Genomic DNA, 21,499 nt, shown 5'->3' with positions numbered 1-21,499 from the left:
AGCTCAGTTAGATGTACATGTTAGCTCTGCTCGAGCTAGCACCTAAAAATAGCAGGGTGGTAGGAGTGCAACCGGCAGCAGCTTGGGATAGCATCCTGAACACAATCCTGCCTAAAACCCAGGGTACATATTCGGCAGCTAGCCCTAGCTGCTGCAGCCACAATGCTATCTTTAGGCACTAGCTCAATTAGTTGTCGTACAAGCTGAGAATTACACCTCCCAGCTGTTGTGTAGATATACATACCTATTGCTACCATACAGTAAAGGGGAAGGGATTCCTTGGAGTTAGAGAAAGAAGATTTTAAATAACCTACAACTATGCATAGACCCCCAACTTGCATAAGGAGTTGGGGAGCAAAACACCCAGGGCATCAGAGACTTGCAGCTGGTATGGCAAATAGGGAATCTAAACCAGTGTAAAGAAATCCACCTACACTGCATAAACTTCCAAGCACCTGCTCCACAGGTTCCTTTATGCTACTGCAGAGAGGAGAGGACAGGTAACTCACAGGTATATAACCATTTGCAGGGACAGAAGGCTCAGACATTGGGAACAATGCAGGAGACAACCAGTTAGCCGTGTCTTTCCACAGCTACTCACTCCCCAAGCCAGCTCTGGGTCTCTTGGAAACAGCTGGCAGCTGTTCTTTTTGACTCCACGAGAGACTCTCCCCTTGATTTTTCTATTTGCATTAAACATTTTTCAGCATCAAGGGCTGCTTTCCCCTTGTTGCCTTTGCATAGCTTCTTGTAGGAAACAACAATGGTTTCTACTGTGAGGTCAGCAGTAGAAATAAAGGGAACTTTATAACCATGCTATGCAGAAGAAAGTTACCAAAATATTAAGAAAAATGGGGCAGTTTACAATGCAATTTTAAAATTCAATTACATTTATAACATTTAGATCAAGATTGGTTTTTAACTAAATCTGTCTTATTTAAAAACCAGCTCCACACTGCCCCTTATTCATAGAATGCACTCTTTGAAGTTATCTGTTAGGCCTATATCCTCTCCTCCTTAAAATCCATCCTAAAAACTCATCTCTCTTGTGATATTGACAGGATAGCTGATTTTATTTATTTGAAAAGAAACAAAAATTGCAAGATGATTTGGAATCAGAAATGATCAAGTTGTGCAGTAGCTTAACTATGTAACCACATTTATCTTTTTATTTCTTTGTTACACCTATCCTCTCTTCCCCACTTATAGATGCTATTGCAATCCAAATTAACAACAGTAATAAAATAAAGCCTTTGCATGTAACTACCCACCAAAGCAATATTACTGCTTTTAAATTTTTTCACTTTTGCTTCATCTCTTGTCAACCCTCCACAATGGCTGAGGCTACCTACTGCTTCAAGGTTACTGAAAGCCCTTGGCTACTTACCTAGGGTTCAAAGGCTAACACACAAGTTGAAGTGATATTCCTTGCATTTTCTCCCCATTACCTTCTTCTTGCTCTCCCTTCCTTAAACTGTTATCTCATGTCTTGCCTATGTTAGACTGAAGTTCTCGTGGCAAGGAATATCTTACTGTTTACAAACCATCATTTAACCTTACAGAGCAGTATCTAGCAAGTACCAAATCACCATAGTGTCTAGGCACTATATAATATTATTTAAAATATCATAATATTCTGCATTCTATCTGCTCCAATAAGAGCTTTTTGCCATTCTGATGACTGGCAGGTGCTAATAATAGCAGTGCCTTTCATATTGGTTCCAAAATACATACAAGAAGGGATAGTGGAAGATAACAAATAGGGCTTTTAAAATTGCAGGAGGGGCTGTACCTGATGTGGCACAGCAGCAATGCTGCTAAACAGAAAAATCTTATTTAAGTTTTCATTCAGTTCTATTCACTTCATTTGCGAGCTACATGGTCAGTGAATACAGTCCAGAATACTGATTCTTGTAGGATGTTGTTAACACTTAATATATACTACCTTAGAAAATCTGGCCACGTGAGCTTGTTGTTCAGCTTCTAGGAGGGACTTGGTGAGCTGTAACTGCTCCTTCAATTTATCAATCTCATCCTGTAATTTATCTGTCTGTGCTTTCTTCTTTTGTTCTGCTTGAAAGAAATATACATTTTCAAAATGTTAATTATATTTTTGGGAAATGTGATTTTTCCCACAGATGTCTTTCTTCAATGCTTCTCCAACCTTTTCATTCTGTGAACCACTACTCTCACAGATCATCTTTCCTCCCAATATCACAATTCCTCACAAATTGCTTCTCAAAATAATACATTCTCTGGACTACGGGCCAAGCGCCACAGGCCATAGATTGACAGCCATTGTGGTATTGAAAATATAGCATGTGAAATAAGCTTATGAAATATTTAATATTAAAAATGAACTATCTAATTTCAACATGTTTTATAGGAATATAAAGTGCAGAAGGTCAAAGAAGGAATGAAAGGCATGACTCCCAAATATATAATTCTGTAAGATTCATTAGAGGATGTTAATTAGTTAAAGTCACTTTCTTTATCAGTCCATATAGAGCTACAACTTTGGATTTGTTTAGAATTCAATAGGTGAAACTTCTGTTCCCAGAATTTCATTTTAAGGGTCACTGTCAAAAAATTGTTTCAAATGTACACTCAAAAATGTATCCACTTTATCAATCTATCTAGGTTTTTATAAGTTTGCCCATCACTGCGGTATCTGAGTACATAGCAGAACAATGGGAATAACTGTGGATGTATCTACACAGCAATTAAAAACCCCCGGCTGGCCTGTGCCAGCTGATTCTGGCTAAGGAGCTCAGTCTAAGGGGATGTTTAATTGCAGTGTAGATGTTCAGGCTTGGGCTGGAGACAGGACTCTAGGACCCTATGAGGTCAGAGGGTCCTAGAGCCCAGACTCCAGCCTGAGCCTGAACATCTATAGTACAATTAAACAGCCCCTTAGCCCAAGCCCCACAAGCCCAAGTCAGCTGGCATGGGCTAGCCGCAGGGCCGGCTCTAGGCACCAGCTTACCAAGCAAGTGCTTGGGGCGGCCACTCCGGAGAGGTGCGGCACATCCAGCTGTTCCGCGGCAATTCGCAGACGGTCCATCACTCCTGCTCAGAGCGAAGGACCTTCCGCCGAATTGGGGCTGCAGATCGCGATTGCCATCGCAGCTTTTTTTTGTTTTGTTTTGTTTTTTGGTTTTGTTTTTTTTGTTTGTTTGGCTGCTTGGGGCGGCCATAACCCTGGAACCGGCCCTGGCTAGCTGTGGGTGTCTTATTGCAGTGTAGACATACCCTAAGTGTTCAAAGAGTTGGAGCACTCCCCTCACACAGTAATTCTTCTTGCTAATACAGAATGAATCCAGCTCAACTGACTCTGCCATTCCTCCCATTACCCACTCTTTCCAAGCACATAACAGCTGCTTTCCTCTACCAATTTACCAACATCTTCTTTCAGTTCCTTCAGTGCTACTGCTATTTTATTGGCCTCTCAGGCTACTGTTCAAACCCTGTCTCCATCCTCTCTCTCTTCCACTAGCCCATTTTTCTTGTTCCCAGCTGCTCTTCCTTCCTGACCACCTCTATCCATCTGCTCCTGCTCCATTGCCAACCTGTCTCTCTGGGTCACCATCCCTCACTTTCTTCCCTTAACACCTTTCCCATTGCTAAAGAACATCATCTCCCAGCAACAATGAATCGCACACGCAGTGAGAAAAATATATTGGGGTAAAACAAGCAAAAATATGAAGAATGGCTTTCACACGATAAATATTTTTCAGTTGACACAAAGCAGAAGAGGCAGAGAAGAAAATCCCTAAATTCATCATTCATACTGACAATAAAAATGTAGCATTACTCTATACATGCAAATGCCTCTGAAGCAACCTGGAAAAAAGTGCCTTTACCATACACCAATAACCATGTATACTGTATTGCTAACTTGTGCGTATTTAATGTTGTGAGTCACAAGGCCAAAGGCCACGTGCCTTGAACAATTTGAAGTGCAGGTATCCTGATATAATTCCACTTCCTGATCTGAAGTACTGTTTCTAAGAACATCATTTTACAATAATCTACCAAATAGGGTAGTGTAACAATGATGATTATACTGGATTGCTGAGTTTGGCACCCTGGTTGAATAATCATAAGTTTCCCTATAACTATCACATTGTACTATCACTATAAATTTATTGTGGGCCTGATCCAATTCTTACTAACTTCACTGGAGGTGGAATGGATCCTATAATGACAACAATGCTTTTTTATAAAATTTCCTTTTCCATGGTACATCCTGTTCACTGGCAATGATACTCACATTTTCACAGCTTTCATATATTCAAAGGAAGCCATTGCTCTGAATTCTGCCACTGGCAAAGGTATTCAGCAGGAGCTCAGTTTGAAAAATGATTCTAAACATGGCAGCATGCTATTCCACGTTTATAATCTTTCAGTGAAATGACTGCCATATCACATTTGGTCAGTTTACATGATCTGTGTAACTGTCAAATGTACAAACTCACTCTGGGGCTTATAAGTCAAATGGCTTCTTTCTGGGTCACACAAAAACTTAAATTGCATATCCTGAATATATTTTACATATTTCTATATCTCCTTAACTTTCCTGATAGTGTGAAAGTACTCACCAGTGTGAGATTCTTCTTTATGGCGCCGTTGCATATGACTTTGTAGAAAGGAGTAGTTCATAAAAGCCTTATCACAAAACCGACACTACAAAATATAGTTAGATATTTGTTTTAGGTAACAACATTAAATGCTGGTCTTTTTAATTATGACAGTTAACATTTTTTGAATTAGCCTATTACATTTCTCCGTACAGTAGCCCATTCTTGTGCATGGCAACACTGTGATACTGATTTGAATTCCAACACTATTCAGTTTAAATTACATAGCATGCTGGTGGTCACAGGTGAAATATTCAGGCTTGAGTAGTAATGTTAGGAATTATATCCTCTATAAGATGAAGCCACTAAAAAGTGATAAGATCACAGACACTTGAGAATGTCTGGCATTCTATTCAAGAGAAGGTAATGGTTGACAATATTGTGAGAAAACCTAATTAATGATATAATTAAAGTGGAAAACAAGTTTAAATTATTACCCCATTATCACTCACTCTTAACTGTAAAATAAAATCTCCATTTGGACTGAAATGCTCTATGTCTGGTTTTAAAAAACATGAAATATGAGGAATATCCATGCCACTATTTTGGATTTCAACAAACCGAAAAGAAAAATACATGTACTTTTCCCATTGTGAAATTGTATTGCCATACTCTCTCTCCTTCCTCCAACATATATAACTCAATAGCTGAACAGAGAAATTTGGCATTAAACAGTGCACACTTTGAACTATATCCATGTTGGGAGGGCGGGAGGTAGAATCATAGTGGAGTCTAGTTTTAAAAGTGCCAAGCAAGGGGGATTGCATCCCTACTTTTGATAAATTATATATGAATACCTAATTTTATTATGCTAAAATTCTTCTCTTCTGCATATTGTTATCGGGACACACCCCACCCGTTAATCTAGGGTTGCCAACTTTATAATATTTAAAAAATGGACACTCCAGCAAGACTGCCAGAACATTCCCCACTCTTCCCTCTTCCCCCGCCCCAGACCCTACCCCTGGCCCCACCTCTTCACTCCCCCGAGACCCCACACCCCATTCACTTCTCTTCCCCTTTCCCCCCCGTCACTCACTGCTTTTCCCCCCTCTTCTCCTCTCCACAGGTCGGGAGGGACTCACCTGCGGAGCCAGGCTGGGAGTTGCAGTCGCCCAACGCAGGTAGGAGGCGGACCCGACTGAGTAGGGGCTGGCATGGGTAATGACCCAGCCTTCCTGCCTCCCTCGCCTGTAGTAACCGGAATTTCCAGTCGAAAATCGGACACCTGGCAACCCTACCTTAATCACCAGGCAGTCAAGGAATATCTCTATTATGGTTCTGATCCTGCATCAGGTTCCACTAATGAGGCGTCCCATTGACTTTAGCAGATTCTAATGCAGAATCAGGGCCCTAGTCTTTTCTCATAAATCAATCTCCCCAACCCTGACAGGTCTTCTGTAGCTCATCTGCACTCCTCTGAATTAATGAAATTCCCAGAAATTAAAGGCACATCCAGGTGTGATGGTGCCAGAGCTATGTAAAGATTTATTAGCGCCCATCCCAGGATGCAACGTTTGCAACCCAAAATTGCACTGACTTTTTGTTTCCTTCCCATATTATACTGAAAACTCTGATGAAATTTGCAGAAACCTACTAGCCTTAGATTTTTTTAGCATTACTGCTTTTCAGGACACTTAGAAAGGGAATGAGATAACAAAAAGTAGAATTGTGGGGGAATCATGCTGGAGAAGTTAATAGGGAGGAGGAGCTGGAGCAAGAAAGGGTGACAATTGCAGATAAATAAAAGGACTGTTTAGTAGGATCCAAATTAATAACAAAATACAGCAGAAACCCACTGATTCATACAGCACAAACCTGCAAGAATTTGCCTCCCACTCAACCTTTCAGGAAAAATATAAAAGCAGAGGCTGTAGTAAGGTGCTGAGTTACATACTTCGTTTTTTTATACAAAATGTACTACAGAACATTTACACATTCTTTATGATTTGTCCTGCCTCTAATGGTGTGTATTTAACACACTCATTTACATTCATCTTTTATAAATGTAGAGATGTATTTTATCAAATTTTGATCCTACTGATATATTTTTAAAGCTTTTTAATTCATCCTTAAAGTACATTTTGCCCATTTTCAGAGTGATAAACAGAAGACCTACTATAAAACATGAACAAAATATACAGCTGTTGAAACTGATTGACTATGTTGTGAATCAAAACCCCTCATTTCTTTCATAAGTTATGATGGCTAACTATCCTTGGCTATTGTATATGTTACAAATCTGCTTGAGGGAGCCACAACTGCACAATTAAGTCAGTCAGTCACACTGATGTGATATGAATGTAAAAGACAATTTCAAACTTGCTCAGCAGATTTAAAATCTGTTCATTATAGTCAAATTCCCAGGTCTCATCTAGAATTTGAAATTCCACTACTGATGGCTAGTATGATATTAAATATAAATGTCTTGCAACCACCACTAAAACTATTAATAATTAAGTTACATTTTGTTGGATACATGCAAGGAAGTACTGACATAAAACCTAGATAGAGAAGGTATAGTATGGTAGCAAAGCAAAAGAACCATCAGGGATTTTACACTGTAACAGATTGCGCATGATTTATGGTATTAAATTGGCTGTGAAATACTGTTATCCATTCAAGCACTAAACTCATGTAGTAGAAGCAAGCTCTTATTCAACAACTAGCAGATGGAATGTTTATACTATGTGCCTATTACTGGTGACAATATTCCTCGAACTATTTTTCATAATATTAAATACAAAAAAGCTTTTATGGAACACTAAGTTCTTGTGCAAATCATCAAAATATGAGAAATTCAAATATAGTAGAAAGCTGACATTCCATCATTAAGAAAGATTTTATTTGAGTTTTTGAGCCTTAAAATTATCACACCTTAATAGCAATTCCATTTGACATTTCTTATTTTTACAGTTTTCACTTGTTCTGGATGTGGATTAAAGACATTAAACTTAAAACTCAAAACTCAATTACTGGGCATCACATCGAAAATAAAGTGCACATGCATTAAGAAAGGCAAGTAACTGTTTACAGTCTTGCTCATAAAGGGGCCAAAGTTTTTATAGGCATGGAACCTGAATTACACTGAGCAAGACTAGCCAAAACCCCACTGTCTGGTACTCCAGGACAGCCAAATGCTTGATACGGACAAATGATATGTAATTGTTGCCTAATAGTCAATCTGCACTTACAAATACTAGAAATAGATAACTTGGAGTCCTCCATTCAAACCCAAAGTGCTCACTCCATTTTACAGATATTACTCAATATCAGTTTCTGAACTCATCCCTCACTAGATCTAATTCTTAGAGATAATAATTTATTCCAAGAAATAAAAGGGGGAGAAAGAGCTTTTTATTTTATATGACCTTAAATGGATAATGAGATAAATGCCGCTGAACAGAAGAAGGAAGATGAACTATACTCCAAGGCCAGTAGTTTGCTCAATTCTTCAGGCTCCACTCAGCCAGATATGGCCTAAATGCATTCTGAAGAGAATGCACGCACATATTTGTGCTCTCAAATACAATAAAGGGATTACTTGACATTCAGTTGAGTTTACAATTAAACTGATGCAGGGGCTCACTCAGTTTTCATTTTCAACCCAGGTCAGATACTCTGGTCGAACAAGACATCTAGACCTTTTGAAATGCAAATCACATCAGTAGCTTCTCCTTAAGGCCCTGATCCTGCAACTGAATCCACAAGGACCCCACATGGATACCATTACAAGACTGGGGCCTAAGTGAGGGAAATATACAATAAATAGCATAATTTACTTTTAAAAAATACAGAATTTTGGACAAAATATACATATCTTCCTACTGGACCACTGAACTTAAGATGGAAATTTTTCCTTAATCAAGACATTTTAAGAAAGAAAACTTTTTCCTAGCCCACTGACATGCTGATGTTCCCTCCAGTCGGGGTTGAAACACGTTGATGGCACAGCATGGGAAAGCTTGCATTGCTCCTACCTATGCTGTACCTATTATTTGGATAAACAGGACTTTGACCTTCAGGAGTGTCAGGTTAGAACATCTTTCATGAGAGTTAAATGAATTTTAAATACACACACGCAAACACACTAAGTTGCCCCAAGGCCATGTTTGCCAAGTTTCAGCCCAGTATAGTCTTTAAATTTCAGAAGATTTTAGGGCAGTTATAAATTCCCAAAATACTTGTTGAAAAAAGAATGGGAAATTTGATAGATCCTTAAACTGTTAATCTTTCTAAGATTTAACGTGCCCTATTCTCTATTGCCTGCCTTCCACCTTGCCTAATTATTCGCTTCACACACAGGATGGTGAAATGAATACAAGCCTGGAAAAAGCTCATCAGTGAATAGGATTAGCTGGAAATCAAACACCTCCTCTCTAAAGAGATATGAGATACTAGCCCCAAAGTGCTGGGAATGAAACTGCAGCCTCTGGGGTATTTTGATGGGGAAAGGATCTCATGAGGGGTAGGGGAGCATATCCCCAAGGTAAGAAAGTGTTTCCTGCCCGCCCGCCCACCCACCCTGCGGTTGCACCATGGAGGGGTTGAGCGCTAGCAGCGACTGTAAGTGTGTCTCACCTGGTGATAGCTGGCTCTAGCCTCCAGCATCATCTGCTGGGTGCTGATCATCTTCTTCCGCCGCCTGCACTCCTCCTTCAGCAGCTTCATCTCCTGGGCGCGCCGGGCCGCCTCCTTGCCCGCCTCCTCCAGCTGGGCGTCCGCCGCCCGCAGCGCCTGCTCGCGGCCCTGCAGCTGGGCGCCCAGGTGCTCCTGGCAGTGCAGCAGGTACTCGATGGAGAGCTGCGCCAGGCGCACCAGCTTGAGCAGCAGCGGGTCGGCGGGGCCCCGGCAATGCGGGCAGAGGAGCCGCTCGGCGCTGCAGAAAGTGACGTGGCCGAGGTGCTCCTGCAGGGCCGCCACGTCCAGCTCGCCCGCCACCCGCTCCACGTCCACGGCGCTCAGCCGGCGCCAGTCCGGGCTCCCGTGCCGCGGCCGGAACTGGAAGGCGGGCAGGGGCCCCGCCGCGGCGGCGCTGCCCATCCCGGCCGGGCTGCAGCGGGAGAGGGAGGTACCGCTGGGCGCGGGGCTGCGCGTCCCGCCACCAGGCGGCCGGCCCCGGCCTCAGGCTCTGACCATGAGCCGGGCCGCGGAGCCCAGAGCCCCCTCCTCGGCGTCTGCCGCGTTGCTATGGCAGCTGCGGGGAGAGAGCGAGAGTGAGAGCACTGGTACCTCCCCTGCCTCCTCCCTATATTACCCCCCACACACTTCCTCATCCCCCATCCCGAACACCTGTCCACCCCCATGGCCTCACCCCCCCTCCACACACACTTCACTTCCTCATCCCCCATCCCAAACACCTGCTCACCCCCCACACCCTTATCAACACCGCCTCACCCCCCAATCCACACACACTGCACCGCCTCACTCTCCTCATCCCCAAACACCTCACCACTTCACTCTTCCATCCCTAATCACCTCACCCCCATCCTCACCATCCCATCCCCAAACACCTTGTCCCACCCACACCCCACATCATCCTTCCTAACCCCCTAACACCTTGCCCCCCCTGCATACACAACCCCTCCCATATACACCTCAGCTACTCATCCTTCCAGTTACTTCCAAACACATCCCATATCACCCCCTCTGCAGGCATCCCTACACAACTCATATTGTATACACACCCCACTCTACCCTCTCCTCACCCCCACAGGCACCCCTATATCCTATACACATTCCACATAGCATTCACCCCACAAACACAGCCTACATTTCTTCCCCTCCAGCCACTTCCCATGAACATCACACAACCCCTTCTGGTACATCTCACCCACTAGTCATATGTTTCACATCTCCCATTTCCAATATACAGCCCTGTATAATTCATCCCCATATAGCACATATACAACCCAGATCGCCATGCAGAAGGACAGAGAGAGAGCATGTGAGCACACAGGAGACTAGGGACTTGTTTTTATTCAAAGTTGCACAGGTTTAATTAAAGGTGTAATTTTTTAAACCAATTTGGGTAAACCAGATAGTTTATGTAAGCGCTTCATTTGTTAAATCAATATTAAACCAAGTTTAGGAATGTTCACACAGGGTTTTGGTTTAAATAAGGCCTGGTCTATGCTACAAAGTTAGATTGACGTTAAGTTGCCTTGCATCAGCCTGTTCCTGCATGTATCTACACTCAAATTTGTATCCAGCCAATGTAAGCACCATGTTACAGCGATGCAGTAAAACCACCTCCCCAAACGGCATAGAGCAGGGGTGGGCAAACTTTTTGGCCCTAGGGCCACATCTGGGAATAGAAATTGTATGGTGAGCCATGAATGCTCACAAAATTGGGATTGTGGTACGGGAGGGTATGAGGGCTCTGGCTGGGGGTGCGGGCTCCAGGGTGGGGCTGGAGTTGAGGGATTTGGGGTATAGGAGGGTGCTCCGGCTGGGATCGAGGGGAGCACAATAGTCTAGTACTGTGCTGCAGACCTGCCACTTCTACAAGGAACTGCCTACCATACTGGGTGGAGATCCCAATAGCACCCAGCAGACCACTGTGGATACCTTGGAGGAGCCTGAGACAGAGACCTCTGCAGTGAACACCAAGGAAAACCACATCTTTACATACACAGACCTGTGAGAACCACGGATCATGTATGTGTAGCCACAACTGTCTACATTTGTGCACTGAAGTGGACATACATGTTTACTTCCTTTATAATATTAAATTTTCAGTCCAATAAGTTATGTTAAAAATGTGTATAGCATCACCTTTGGGGGTTTTTCCACACCGGTTTTCTGTGCTGTCCCCCCCCCCCATTCAATAAAGTTCTATTTTTGGAGAATCAAATCATCTTTATTGCATCACAACAAATATTGTAGAATGCATAGCGATACTCAAAGCAAACTACTTGTAAATGCACACCAAACATCACATAATTCATAGCTTCAGGAAAACACCCAGTCATATTTATAAATGTATAGTAAGCATTACACACTTCTTAGCAACATCCAAAGCTCCAGGCACAGAGAACAGTCCACCAGAGAACGCTACTGTGGCTGACCATTAAAGTGCTCTTTCAAAGCCTCCCTCAACTGCGTAGCTCCATGTTGAGCTCTTGTAATAATTCTTGTGTTTGGCTGTTCAGAGTCAGCAGACAGTCGCTCCACCTTCACCCTATATTTGGCATCAGCTTTTTCCCTTTGCCTCACAGATATGCAGGACAAAACAGGCAGCTATAACCATTGGGATATTTTTCTCACTGAGAATCAATCTAGTGACTAAGGCAAGTACTGCCAGTGTCTCTTCAATCTGCCAATAGCACATTCAACAGTCATTCTGCATCTGCTGAGCTGTTAGCTGCACCTTGCCTTGGTGCTGTTGAGGTGGCCAATGTATATAGCTTCATGAGCCAGGGAAGCAAAGTGTAGGCTGGGTCCTCTAGAATCAGTATGGGCATTTCAGTATAGCCAATGGTAATTCTTTGGTCAGGAAAGCCAGCAGGTTTCTGAACAGTCCCATGTTCTTAAAGAAATGAGCATCATGCACCTTCCCTGACTAGCCAATTTTCATATCAGTGAAGCATCCCCAGAGATCTGCCAACAGTTGTATAACCATGGAAAAGTAACCCTTTCTGCTGATGTACTCTGTGACAAGGTGGATTGGTGTCAAAATATGGATATGTATGCCATCTATCATTCCATCAGTTCAGAAACCCCCCTGTTGCATATACATCCACTATTTCCTGCACATTGTCGAATGGCACTGTCCTATGTAGCAGGATACAATTAATGGATTTACACACTTGCACATCAGTCCTCATTATGGATTTTCCAAATCCAAAATTATTTCCCACTGACCAGTTGAAAGCTTCCAGAGTACAAACACCACATGCTTCTCCACTGGCAATGAAGCTTTCATTCTGGTGTCCATGTGCTGGAGGGTTGCTGCAAGCTTGGCACACTGATCCAGGAATGTGGCCTTCTGCATCCAAAAGTTCTGCAGCCATTGCTCATTGTCCCACCTGCATTACGATGCAATACCAGCAGTCAGCTTTGGTTCTTGGGTCCACAAGCAGTGTTCCATGAATGTCACCAACAACCTTGAATTTTCACGATGTCCCTCAGCAAGGCCGGCTCTAGCGTTTTTGCCGCCCCAAGCAGGAAAAAAAAAAAAAAAAAGCCGCGATCGCGATCGGCGGCAACTGTAGTGCTGCTTCATTCTATGGCGGCAATTCGGCGGCTGGTCCTTCGCTCCGAGAGGGAGTGACGGCCCCGCCACCGAATTGCCAGACGTGCCGCCCCTCTCCATTGGCCGCCCCAACCACCTGCTTGCTGGGCTGGTGCCTGGAGCCGGCCCTGTCCCTCAGCAAACTGTCCTCAAAGAAATCCTCATGTCCCCGGTTGTTGTGAGTCCTGAGAGTACAGGAAATTCAGGAGAATCTTGCATCCTGTACTTTCAATGTTCGTGAGAATAGCGTGTAACCCAAGTGCCTAATAGGAAGATATCTCTTTAAGAGACCCATGTGACGGGTAGGAGAGAGTTGTGTCTGGGGCCTTCATTGTTGCTAGGCAGATTTAGCCCTCCATATCCAGAAACATCTGGATTTTGGGTGTGGTTGTGGTAGTTTGGAGTATGCTCCAATAGGTTCCCTGTTGCTGGGGTCAGACTCCATGAGGGCCAGCAGTCAGGGCAGCTGCTTTACCAAAAGTCATGTGCCCTGTATGAGTTGGGAGAAGCTGAGACCAAGAGCAGAAAGCAGGCTGTTTCCCCTAACCGTCAAGCATTTTGCAGCAGGTTAGTGATATTGTTAACCCTCTAACAGGGAAGCATGGGTAATGATAATTATAGAAACAAGAAATTGGGAGGGAAAAATAATTTATTCTGTTTTAATTGTATACTTTGAATGTTTTTATTTTATTTTAGCCAAACTGTTTTAGTTAAATTGTCTCAACTAGTGTAATTCACCAACTTTTCTTTAAATGTAGTAATGGGGAAAGAGTAATTTATATTTTGCTATTCTCAGTTTTGTATTTTCTTGTAACAAGTTGGATTTTTTTTTAATGTGTATACTTAAGCGAGTGGTTGGTTAATCAGCTGACTGGCTAACAGTGATTTTAGCAGAGGAAGAGTCAGCATGGATTCCATGAAGATTCCTACAAGCAAGTGGAGGGAAGATGTTGTTTTAGATTCAGCAGACTGTATAGATTTGCTGATCAAAGACTCTGAGACTCAGGTGAATTCAGCCTAAGTTTTGGGAACCCTTCTTCTTCTCACTGTGTTTCTGTGGGGACTGAACTGTTGAGATTGTAATTTGTTTTCTTTATTTATGTATAACTGTGAAGATAATCTATGTGGATTATAAAATGGCCATGTTATGTTGTACAAATTAAATTATTATTTGTTTCTTTATCATAAGATTTTATAAAGTTGTTATTTAATTAAATTCATTTCTTTAATTTCTTTGGGGATTTGAATGTGGGGAGGTTGACCCTGTGCAATCTTTGCTGAAAATCCTTAGAGATTGAATTCTGGGTCTCCAGCTACTTTTCTATGTGAATTCCTGGTTTTTTAGGCACTGGAGAAGGGCAATGAAGTGAACTCTAGCCCACCCAAAGGTTACAAGTGCACAGCTCTGCGGGTTCCATACTTCTGTCAGAGATGGCAGAGACCTCTAGCCCACCCAAAGGTTATAAGTGTACAGCTCTGGGGGCTCCATACTTATGGCAGAGACCAAAGAGTGCCATGCAGGTTTGTGGGATTATTTTAAAGAGGCACAAAAATTATGGATATGGACAACATTATGGGATGGAGAGAGTTGCATGCTGGAACTTGACCCATAGCTCCCAGAGATCCCTGGACAAATCAGTTCTATCCCACAAAACACTGCAAAAATGCCCCAAAAGGCATTGTGCAGGACGGCAGCAGTTGGCATACTGGGACACCTAACAGCGGTGCACTGCACTTTACATCGACACAAGTGCTCCTGGTGAGTAGTGGTGCAAGTAGAAATCTTTTCTTGCCGGTACTGCACTCATGGGAGGGACACAAGGGGGGGAACGTGACCTCCCCACATGACCCTCCATGTGACTCCTCCCCACTCTGCCCCCAGCCTGGGGCCCCCATGCTCTCCCCGTCCCCTCCAACAACCCCCTTACCTGTCTAAAATTTTACAACTGCATTTGTTAAACAGATACAGTTGTAAAATGATGCTTTGGGCCCCTGGTGCCACCTGTACTTCCAGGTGTCATTGAGGATCCAGTAGCACCCCAAATTGAAAACTTCTTAAATGAAAGAAGGATAGGAAGAACAATCACCCCACTTTCCCTTAATACACTATTAGTGCCTCCCTTATGTCCAAACTAAGTTTCTGCCAGCTTACCTTTATCTAAGGATATGTCTTCACTACCAACGTTAAAGCATGGCTGTGGCCGCGCTTTAACGTGGCTGTGTAGTCACGGCACTAGTGCTGGGAGAGAGCTCTCCCAGTGCTGTAAAAAAACCATGCCCCACGAGGGGAGTAGCTCCCAGCGTTGGGAGCACAGCTCCCAGCACTGGTGCATTATCTACACTGCCACTTTACAGCGCTGAAACTTGCATCGCTCAGGGGTGTGTTTTTTCACAACCCCGAGCGAGAAAGTTTCAGCGATGTAAAGTGTCAGTGTAGACAAGGCCTAAGTATTGCTCTCCGCCAGGCACTAGGAAAGCAAAGATGCTGTGCCATCTGGTTTTGATGGAAAAGAGGCATAGAGCTGTGTGTCCCATGTGCACCTTGATAGAACTACAGCCAAAATTGTTTTATTATTTTCCTCAGCATGACATACAGGAGGGGCAATCAAAATCAGCCTGTCAGAATGTGCATGAGAACTGTCTCTGGACAGATAAGCAATTGATCAAAATCACATTCTCTGATCTCTTGGGGCCAAATCCTGTTCCCATTGAAACCAAAAGAAATTTTGCTATTGAGTTCAATAGGAACAGGCTTTGACATTTGGAGAGGAAAGAACAAAACCACTCAAGCAAGGGCTATGTTGCTTATACCACAGGTATCAAAGGCTGCTGACTCGTGAGAAAGTCAGCAGACATCTGATCTTTGTCTATTGCAAGGGAGAAATCAGCAATCAAATTAAGCTAGAACAGTCTTTGTACCATATGCAACTCGCCCCAGCCTCCATTACACACCGCCCATGCCTGCACATGCACAAGTGATATACAAACTTTGGTGGGGGTATACTGACGTAACTTGCAACAGTGAACGTTTGTAGTGTAGACATGGCCTAAATCTGTTTTAACCAATTTAAAGCAGTGCAACTTTGAACATAGGCACTAAAGGAGACATTAGGAGTTGCTATGGGACCTCTCCAGGGTGCTTTCTTATACATGTTCAGATAGAGAGGGGAGTTAGCAGCTGAAAGGAAACTGTTGGGAGGCAGACTCAATCGGAACTGGGGGGAAAGTCTGTTATTCTGTCACTGAGATCAGTGGAAGCAAATAAAAAAAGGGACACCGGGTGCTACATTTCTAAGAGGGCTAATTTTAAATTTATTTTAGTTCCTAAACAAATTATAACAGTAAATGCTCCGAACATTGATTCCTGCACCCAAATAATAATTTTGGAAGGATATAATGTATTTTTTAATCCACAATAAAGAGGTTGGAAACTTGCTTTAAGTGCAAAATTTAAACTTAACGGTAGCACTGACTGGTGCCTCAAATAATTTGTTTACATTGCAGTGGTACCCAAAGGCCCAATCCGGATTGGAGCCCCATGGTAGTGCCGCTGCTGCTCATTCCAAAATACTGCTTTAGGCTAAACGACCAAGACAACCCTGACAGTTACTCACAACCCGCCCCGCTAATCCGAGCCAAGCCAGCGTGAGGGAGGCGGCAGGGTGACTGGGGAGCGGAGGAGGAGGAGAGACGAGTCTAGCTGGGCCTGGCTGGAGAGGCTCCGGCAGGGAGCGCCCTCCATCAGCCAAGGCTGGGGCTCTGAGAAGCCCGATCTCGCCCTCCGCAATGTGGGGCCCCAGCGGAGCCGAGGCTGGAGAAGCCCCGCTGGCAGCGATGGGCGCCCGGCGGGACCGAGAGCTCCCAAACCAGCCCAGCGGGGGCGCCACGTGCGGGCCCGGCCCGAAGGTTGGTCACAGCTGGGGGCAGCAGACCTGTACTCGCGCGCGCGCAACAGGAGAGAGAAGACGGAGGGCGGCATCCCAGCCCCCGCCTGGCTGCTCTCACCTCAGGCGGCGGTAACGGCCGCGACACAGCAGGGTCCCCGGGCAGCGCCTCCTCCGCCCGCCGGCTCCGCTGTAGCTGCAGTCCGGCAGGGCAATTCCCGCTGCGCCAGGAGAGCGAAGGGGAAGGGGTCGCGGGGATGACAGCGCTGCTGCTTCTCCCCGCCCGCCTCCAGCGGCCCCACAGCACCGCCTCCCCGCCCCCTCCGCGCCGGCTCCTGCTCCATGTCATAGAGGGGCTGGCAGCTCCCCCTCCTCCCCGCTCCCGTCTTCATTCCCGCCTATCCCCAGGCTCTCAGGCGCAGACACGCCTCCGCTCTCAGATGCCGGGAGAATGCGGAGATGGGCCGGAGCTGGGGGGGCAGAGGAGGCGGTCCCGGGAGCGGGGTATCGGGAGCGCAGGCAGCCCTCGCCCGGCGATGGGGCGGGAATATCAACTTTGAGAAGGAGCGAAGACATTGTGGCTCAGCCAGCCGCGGTCTCCCCCCACAACTCCACCTTCAGTCTCCAGATCCCTCAGTGCCCCAGCTCACTTCTTAGGGTGATGGTTGTGACCCCCGTTAAGATAACAGCAACAGAGGGTCCTGTGGCACCTTTGAGACTAACAGAAGTATTGGGAGCATAAGCTTTCGTGGGTAAGAACCTCACTTCTGAAGTGCATCTGAAGAAGTGAGGTTCTTACCCACGAAAGCTTATGCTCCCAATACTTCTGTTAGTCTCAAAGGTGCCACAGGACCCTCTGTTGCTTTCTACAGATTGAGACTAACACAGCTACCCCTCTGATAGTTAAGATAACAGAGATTCCTCGCCAAACCCCTCATTTTCAGCGCTACAGCGGTCTCACAGAGTTGTCTTTGATTTCTGGTACTTAGCCCAAAGCTGACTGCTGATTTTCCTCAAACTCGAGGAAAAAAAAGGGGGGGGGGCAGATCAAGGTTTTATGAATTAGGAGACACTATTAAAAAAAAGTTGTAGTTTAAGACATTTTTCTTGCCATTCAGAAAATGACTATAAATGATTAATGGCATGGAGAGTCAACTTATAAAGTTTGTGGATGATTCCAAGCTGGGAGGGGTTGCAGCTGCTTTGGAATCCAGAATGATCTGCATGGGTGGTGGTTGTACGACGCTAGGGGAGGCTAAGCCTCCATTTTGGAGGTGTGCCTGTGCAACCTTAAATTGGTCCTTGTTCAGCAATGCCCCAATATGCCCTGTTAACTGCCAACCCTATGGTGGCTGAAATTTACAAGTCCTTTATGTCCTTTTACAACTCATTCACTCTCACCCATAGGATTCCATCTAACACTATTAAAGGACAACGGGCGGGGGTAGGGGGGAAGGTTGCCCACGCCTCTACCCTCTTTGATCAATGTCTCACTATGCACATACTCATGCTTATATGCATCCGAAGAAGTGGGCTGTAGTCCACGAAAGCTTATGCTCTAATAAATTTGTTAGTCTCTAAGGTGCCACAAGTACTCCTGTTCTTTTTGCGGATACAGACTAACACGGCTGCTACTCTGAAATACTCATGCTGGTCTTTTGCATTATAAGATTCAGGACAGACCAGCTTAAATTAGATCATTCTGTTGAGAGGGGAGTCAATGGTAGATGACTTTTAGCTCCTTTAATAACAAATGGATATTTGTATCTCTGCTATGATTCCACAATCCTTGATGCTTTGTTGACTGAATAGTAAAGGTTTTCCTTGCTGGTGGTAAAGTAGGGAGTAGCTAATCAGTAGTTGTTTCTAACACAAAACTTGAGGAAAGGCACTAAAGAGCCCATATTCTCAAGGATATTTAGGTGCCTGACTCCCACTGAAATCAACGAGGATTTTATTTAAGGATCTGGGACTAACTGCTCCTAAAGATGTTTATTAGATGCATATCTAAGCACCTCTCTCAATAGTCTGGTGATTGGTCTTCCACATTACTTGAGTTCAGCATACCTTTGAATTTATTTTGACTCAAAGGAAGGCACACATAGAGATTTTTGTCTGAGCTGTCCGGCCAATTTAGTTTAGTTCATATTAAATTAACTCATAGAAGCTGCTGTATTCTCAAGGAAGCAAAGCAGGGAGTCTCAACTGAATTAGTAGCTTTTGTTTAGCTATTACATAATCAAGGGAATAAGTAAAAGTGGAGTTCATGTCTTACTCAGAGTCCTTATACTCTGTATTGTATTTATGCCAAACTGCATATCTACTGTAGATCTTCAAATGCTTTGAGTTCAATTTCACTCTTTAGTCCTGGTGTTACCCTAAATTTTAGACACCAATTAAATTAGCCTACAGTAGCACTTCTAATTTAACAAAAGGGTAACAAGGTTGTGGCCTGCCCTAAAGGAATTGCCAGGGTGTTACCAGGGGGCTTGTCTCCAACCTGCAGAGGATTCCCCAGAGCAAGCTAGTCTTGCTAACCCCTGAAAGGACACGGATACAGTTGTATTCCCTCTAAGCTGCGCGGTCACCCAGGAGTGATTCAAGTGCTGCACACTTGATTAGCAGAGCCGCACACATCCAGCAGCATGTGTTCAGATTCCCATCCCCTCGCAGCTTTGCAGCCACGTTGCCCCTGCAGCTTCTCCCGGGACCCTCCTGCTGGCTGTGCAGAGTGTGGGGGGAAATGGATGCTGATGTCAGGGTGTCCCTCTCCCAGGGCCGGCTCCAGCATTTTTGCCGCCCCAAGCGGCGAAGCGGAAAAAACAACAACCGATCAGTGGCAGCTCAATTGCGCCGCTTCATTCTTCGGCGGCAGGTCCTTCGCTCCCTCTCTTCCTCTTTGGCGGCACTTCGGCGGCAGCTCAAAGAGGAAGAGAGGGACTGAGGGACCCACTACCGAAGACCTGGACCATACCGCCCCTTTCCATTGGCCGCCCCAAACACCTGCTTCCTTTGCTGGTGCCTGGAGCCGGCCCCGCCTCCTCCCCCCATTCCTGTATCCCATCTCCACAGAGCAGGGGAGAGGGGACAGGGCTCAGGACTTAGAGCAGAAGAGAGCCGCTGCCTTCTGAGGTCTGAACAAGCCTGGGCAGTGAGTGAGTGCCTTAAAAAGACAGTGCACTGTCTCTCAGAGACTTCCGCAGAAGCCAGCTCACACAATCTCTTTCTCTCACACACACACACACACACTCTCTCTCCCCCTCCACCCTGCCCATGTACCCTATCTCTGCAGAGTGGGGGAGAGGAGGGGAAACAGAGCTCAGGAGCAGGAGAGCTTTCAATGAGTGCCTTAAAGAGACAGCATATGGCATCTCTCAGAAAATTCCCCAGCAGCCAGCACACACAATCTCTGTGTCACACAGTCTTTCACACTCACCTCCCAACACATACTTGTATTACGGTTGTTGGTACTTCTTGGTATTTCCTGCAATGCACATATATTCGCTGTAATTTTATTCTTTCAAAGTGTGTTATTTTAGTTTGACTGATCTATGCATTTCATAATTTTTATTTCTCTTACACTTAAATTTAATTCTTTGAATAGTGAGTTCTAAAATGCCTAACCTGTCCTGGCTGGAGTAATTATCCCTATGGTAACTTTTTAAAAATATATATTATATCTAGGTTTTTTGTTTCTACTGGTGCACATCCGCACATACCTTGGTGCCACATAACAAAATTTATTCCACGCATGGATGGAAAAAATTAGCGGGAACATTGGGATACAGCCTTCTGCTTTAGGACTAACACACACAAGCAGAAATTCTTTGAAAACATATGCATTATTAATTTAAAAAATAAGTAATTGCAGTATTTTTAATAGAAGCAAGAAAGAATACATAAAATATATTAAAATACAATAGAATTATATCTAGGATTGAAGCGGCGCACCAAAATAAAAGACACGGACTAAACAGGATATTTAGATCATATAACAGTCACAATGTAATAGATATATATATGCAGGTATGAGTCTCTATATACACTAAAAGAACAGGAGTACTTGTGGCACCTTAGAGACTAACCAATTTATTAGAGCATAAGCTTTCGTGGACTACAGCCCACTTCTTCGGATGCATAAGAATACAGAAGAATAAGCTTATGCTCTAATAAATTGGTTAGTCTCTAAGGTGCCACAAGTACTCCTGTTCTTTTTGCAGATACAGACTAACACGGCTGCTACTCTGAAACCTGTCTATATACACTAAGGCTCTAGTCTAGATGTTGCTATTCAATAACATGCTTAATACAATGTAATATATCTTACCTTTATAAATCATTACAATATTATAGTTTTAGAGATAATTATTTAATGAATACTAACATTTAATAGTTAATCGTTTAATATATTAATATTTAAAATCTAACATTTAAACTTTTAACATCCTGTGAGCCAGACTAGCCAAGCGGTCGCAGGATGGGTAGGGGAGATTTCACTCAGAACCCAGGCATCCAGCTTTATTTACAGACAGATCCCCGCACTCCTTAACAATAGATGGAAATATCAGACTTACACTTGTATCCAATTCCCTCTGTTTCATCTTAATGGTCCTTCTGATCTGTCAGTAATGATGTTAAGGATGGTGACTGTCAAGGCCACATTTTCCTAATTGCTACCGCTGCTTCAGGCTGTGGGTGTAGTGTCATTTGCTGCTGGCTGTTACTGCTGGCAGGGACTG

General features: G+C 44.2%; 1 protein-coding gene across 4 annotated transcripts in view; it reads right to left on the bottom strand.

Annotated features, from left to right (window-relative positions):
• DZIP1 (DAZ interacting zinc finger protein 1) overlaps positions 1-17,034 on the bottom strand; it is a 77,329-nt gene extending 60,295 nt beyond the window's left edge. For 2 of the 4 annotated variants that reach the window (XM_034758254.1, XM_034758257.1), the window contains exons 1-4: positions 16,882-17,034; positions 9,222-9,837; positions 4,602-4,686; positions 1,946-2,073 (exon numbers count right to left, since the gene is read on the bottom strand). In XM_034758254.1, the coding sequence (XP_034614145.1) occupies positions 1,946-2,073; positions 4,602-4,686; positions 9,222-9,683 (675 nt within the window). In that variant the 5' untranslated portion in view covers positions 9,684-9,837; positions 16,882-17,034. Of the gene's footprint in view, positions 1-1,945; positions 2,074-4,601; positions 4,687-9,221; positions 9,838-11,644; positions 12,671-16,881 lie in introns of all 4 variants that reach the window. The other 2 variants (XM_034758255.1, XM_034758256.1) reach the window with 2 other exon arrangements.
• Between the last annotated feature and the right edge of the window lie 4,465 nt (positions 17,035-21,499).

This window comes from Trachemys scripta, chromosome 1 (assembly GCF_013100865.1).
Source record: "Trachemys scripta elegans isolate TJP31775 chromosome 1, CAS_Tse_1.0, whole genome shotgun sequence".
NCBI lineage: Eukaryota > Metazoa > Chordata > Testudines > Emydidae > Trachemys > Trachemys scripta.
The sequence above is the reverse complement of the archived record's forward strand: the minus strand, read 5'-3'. Positions and strand labels throughout refer to the sequence as shown.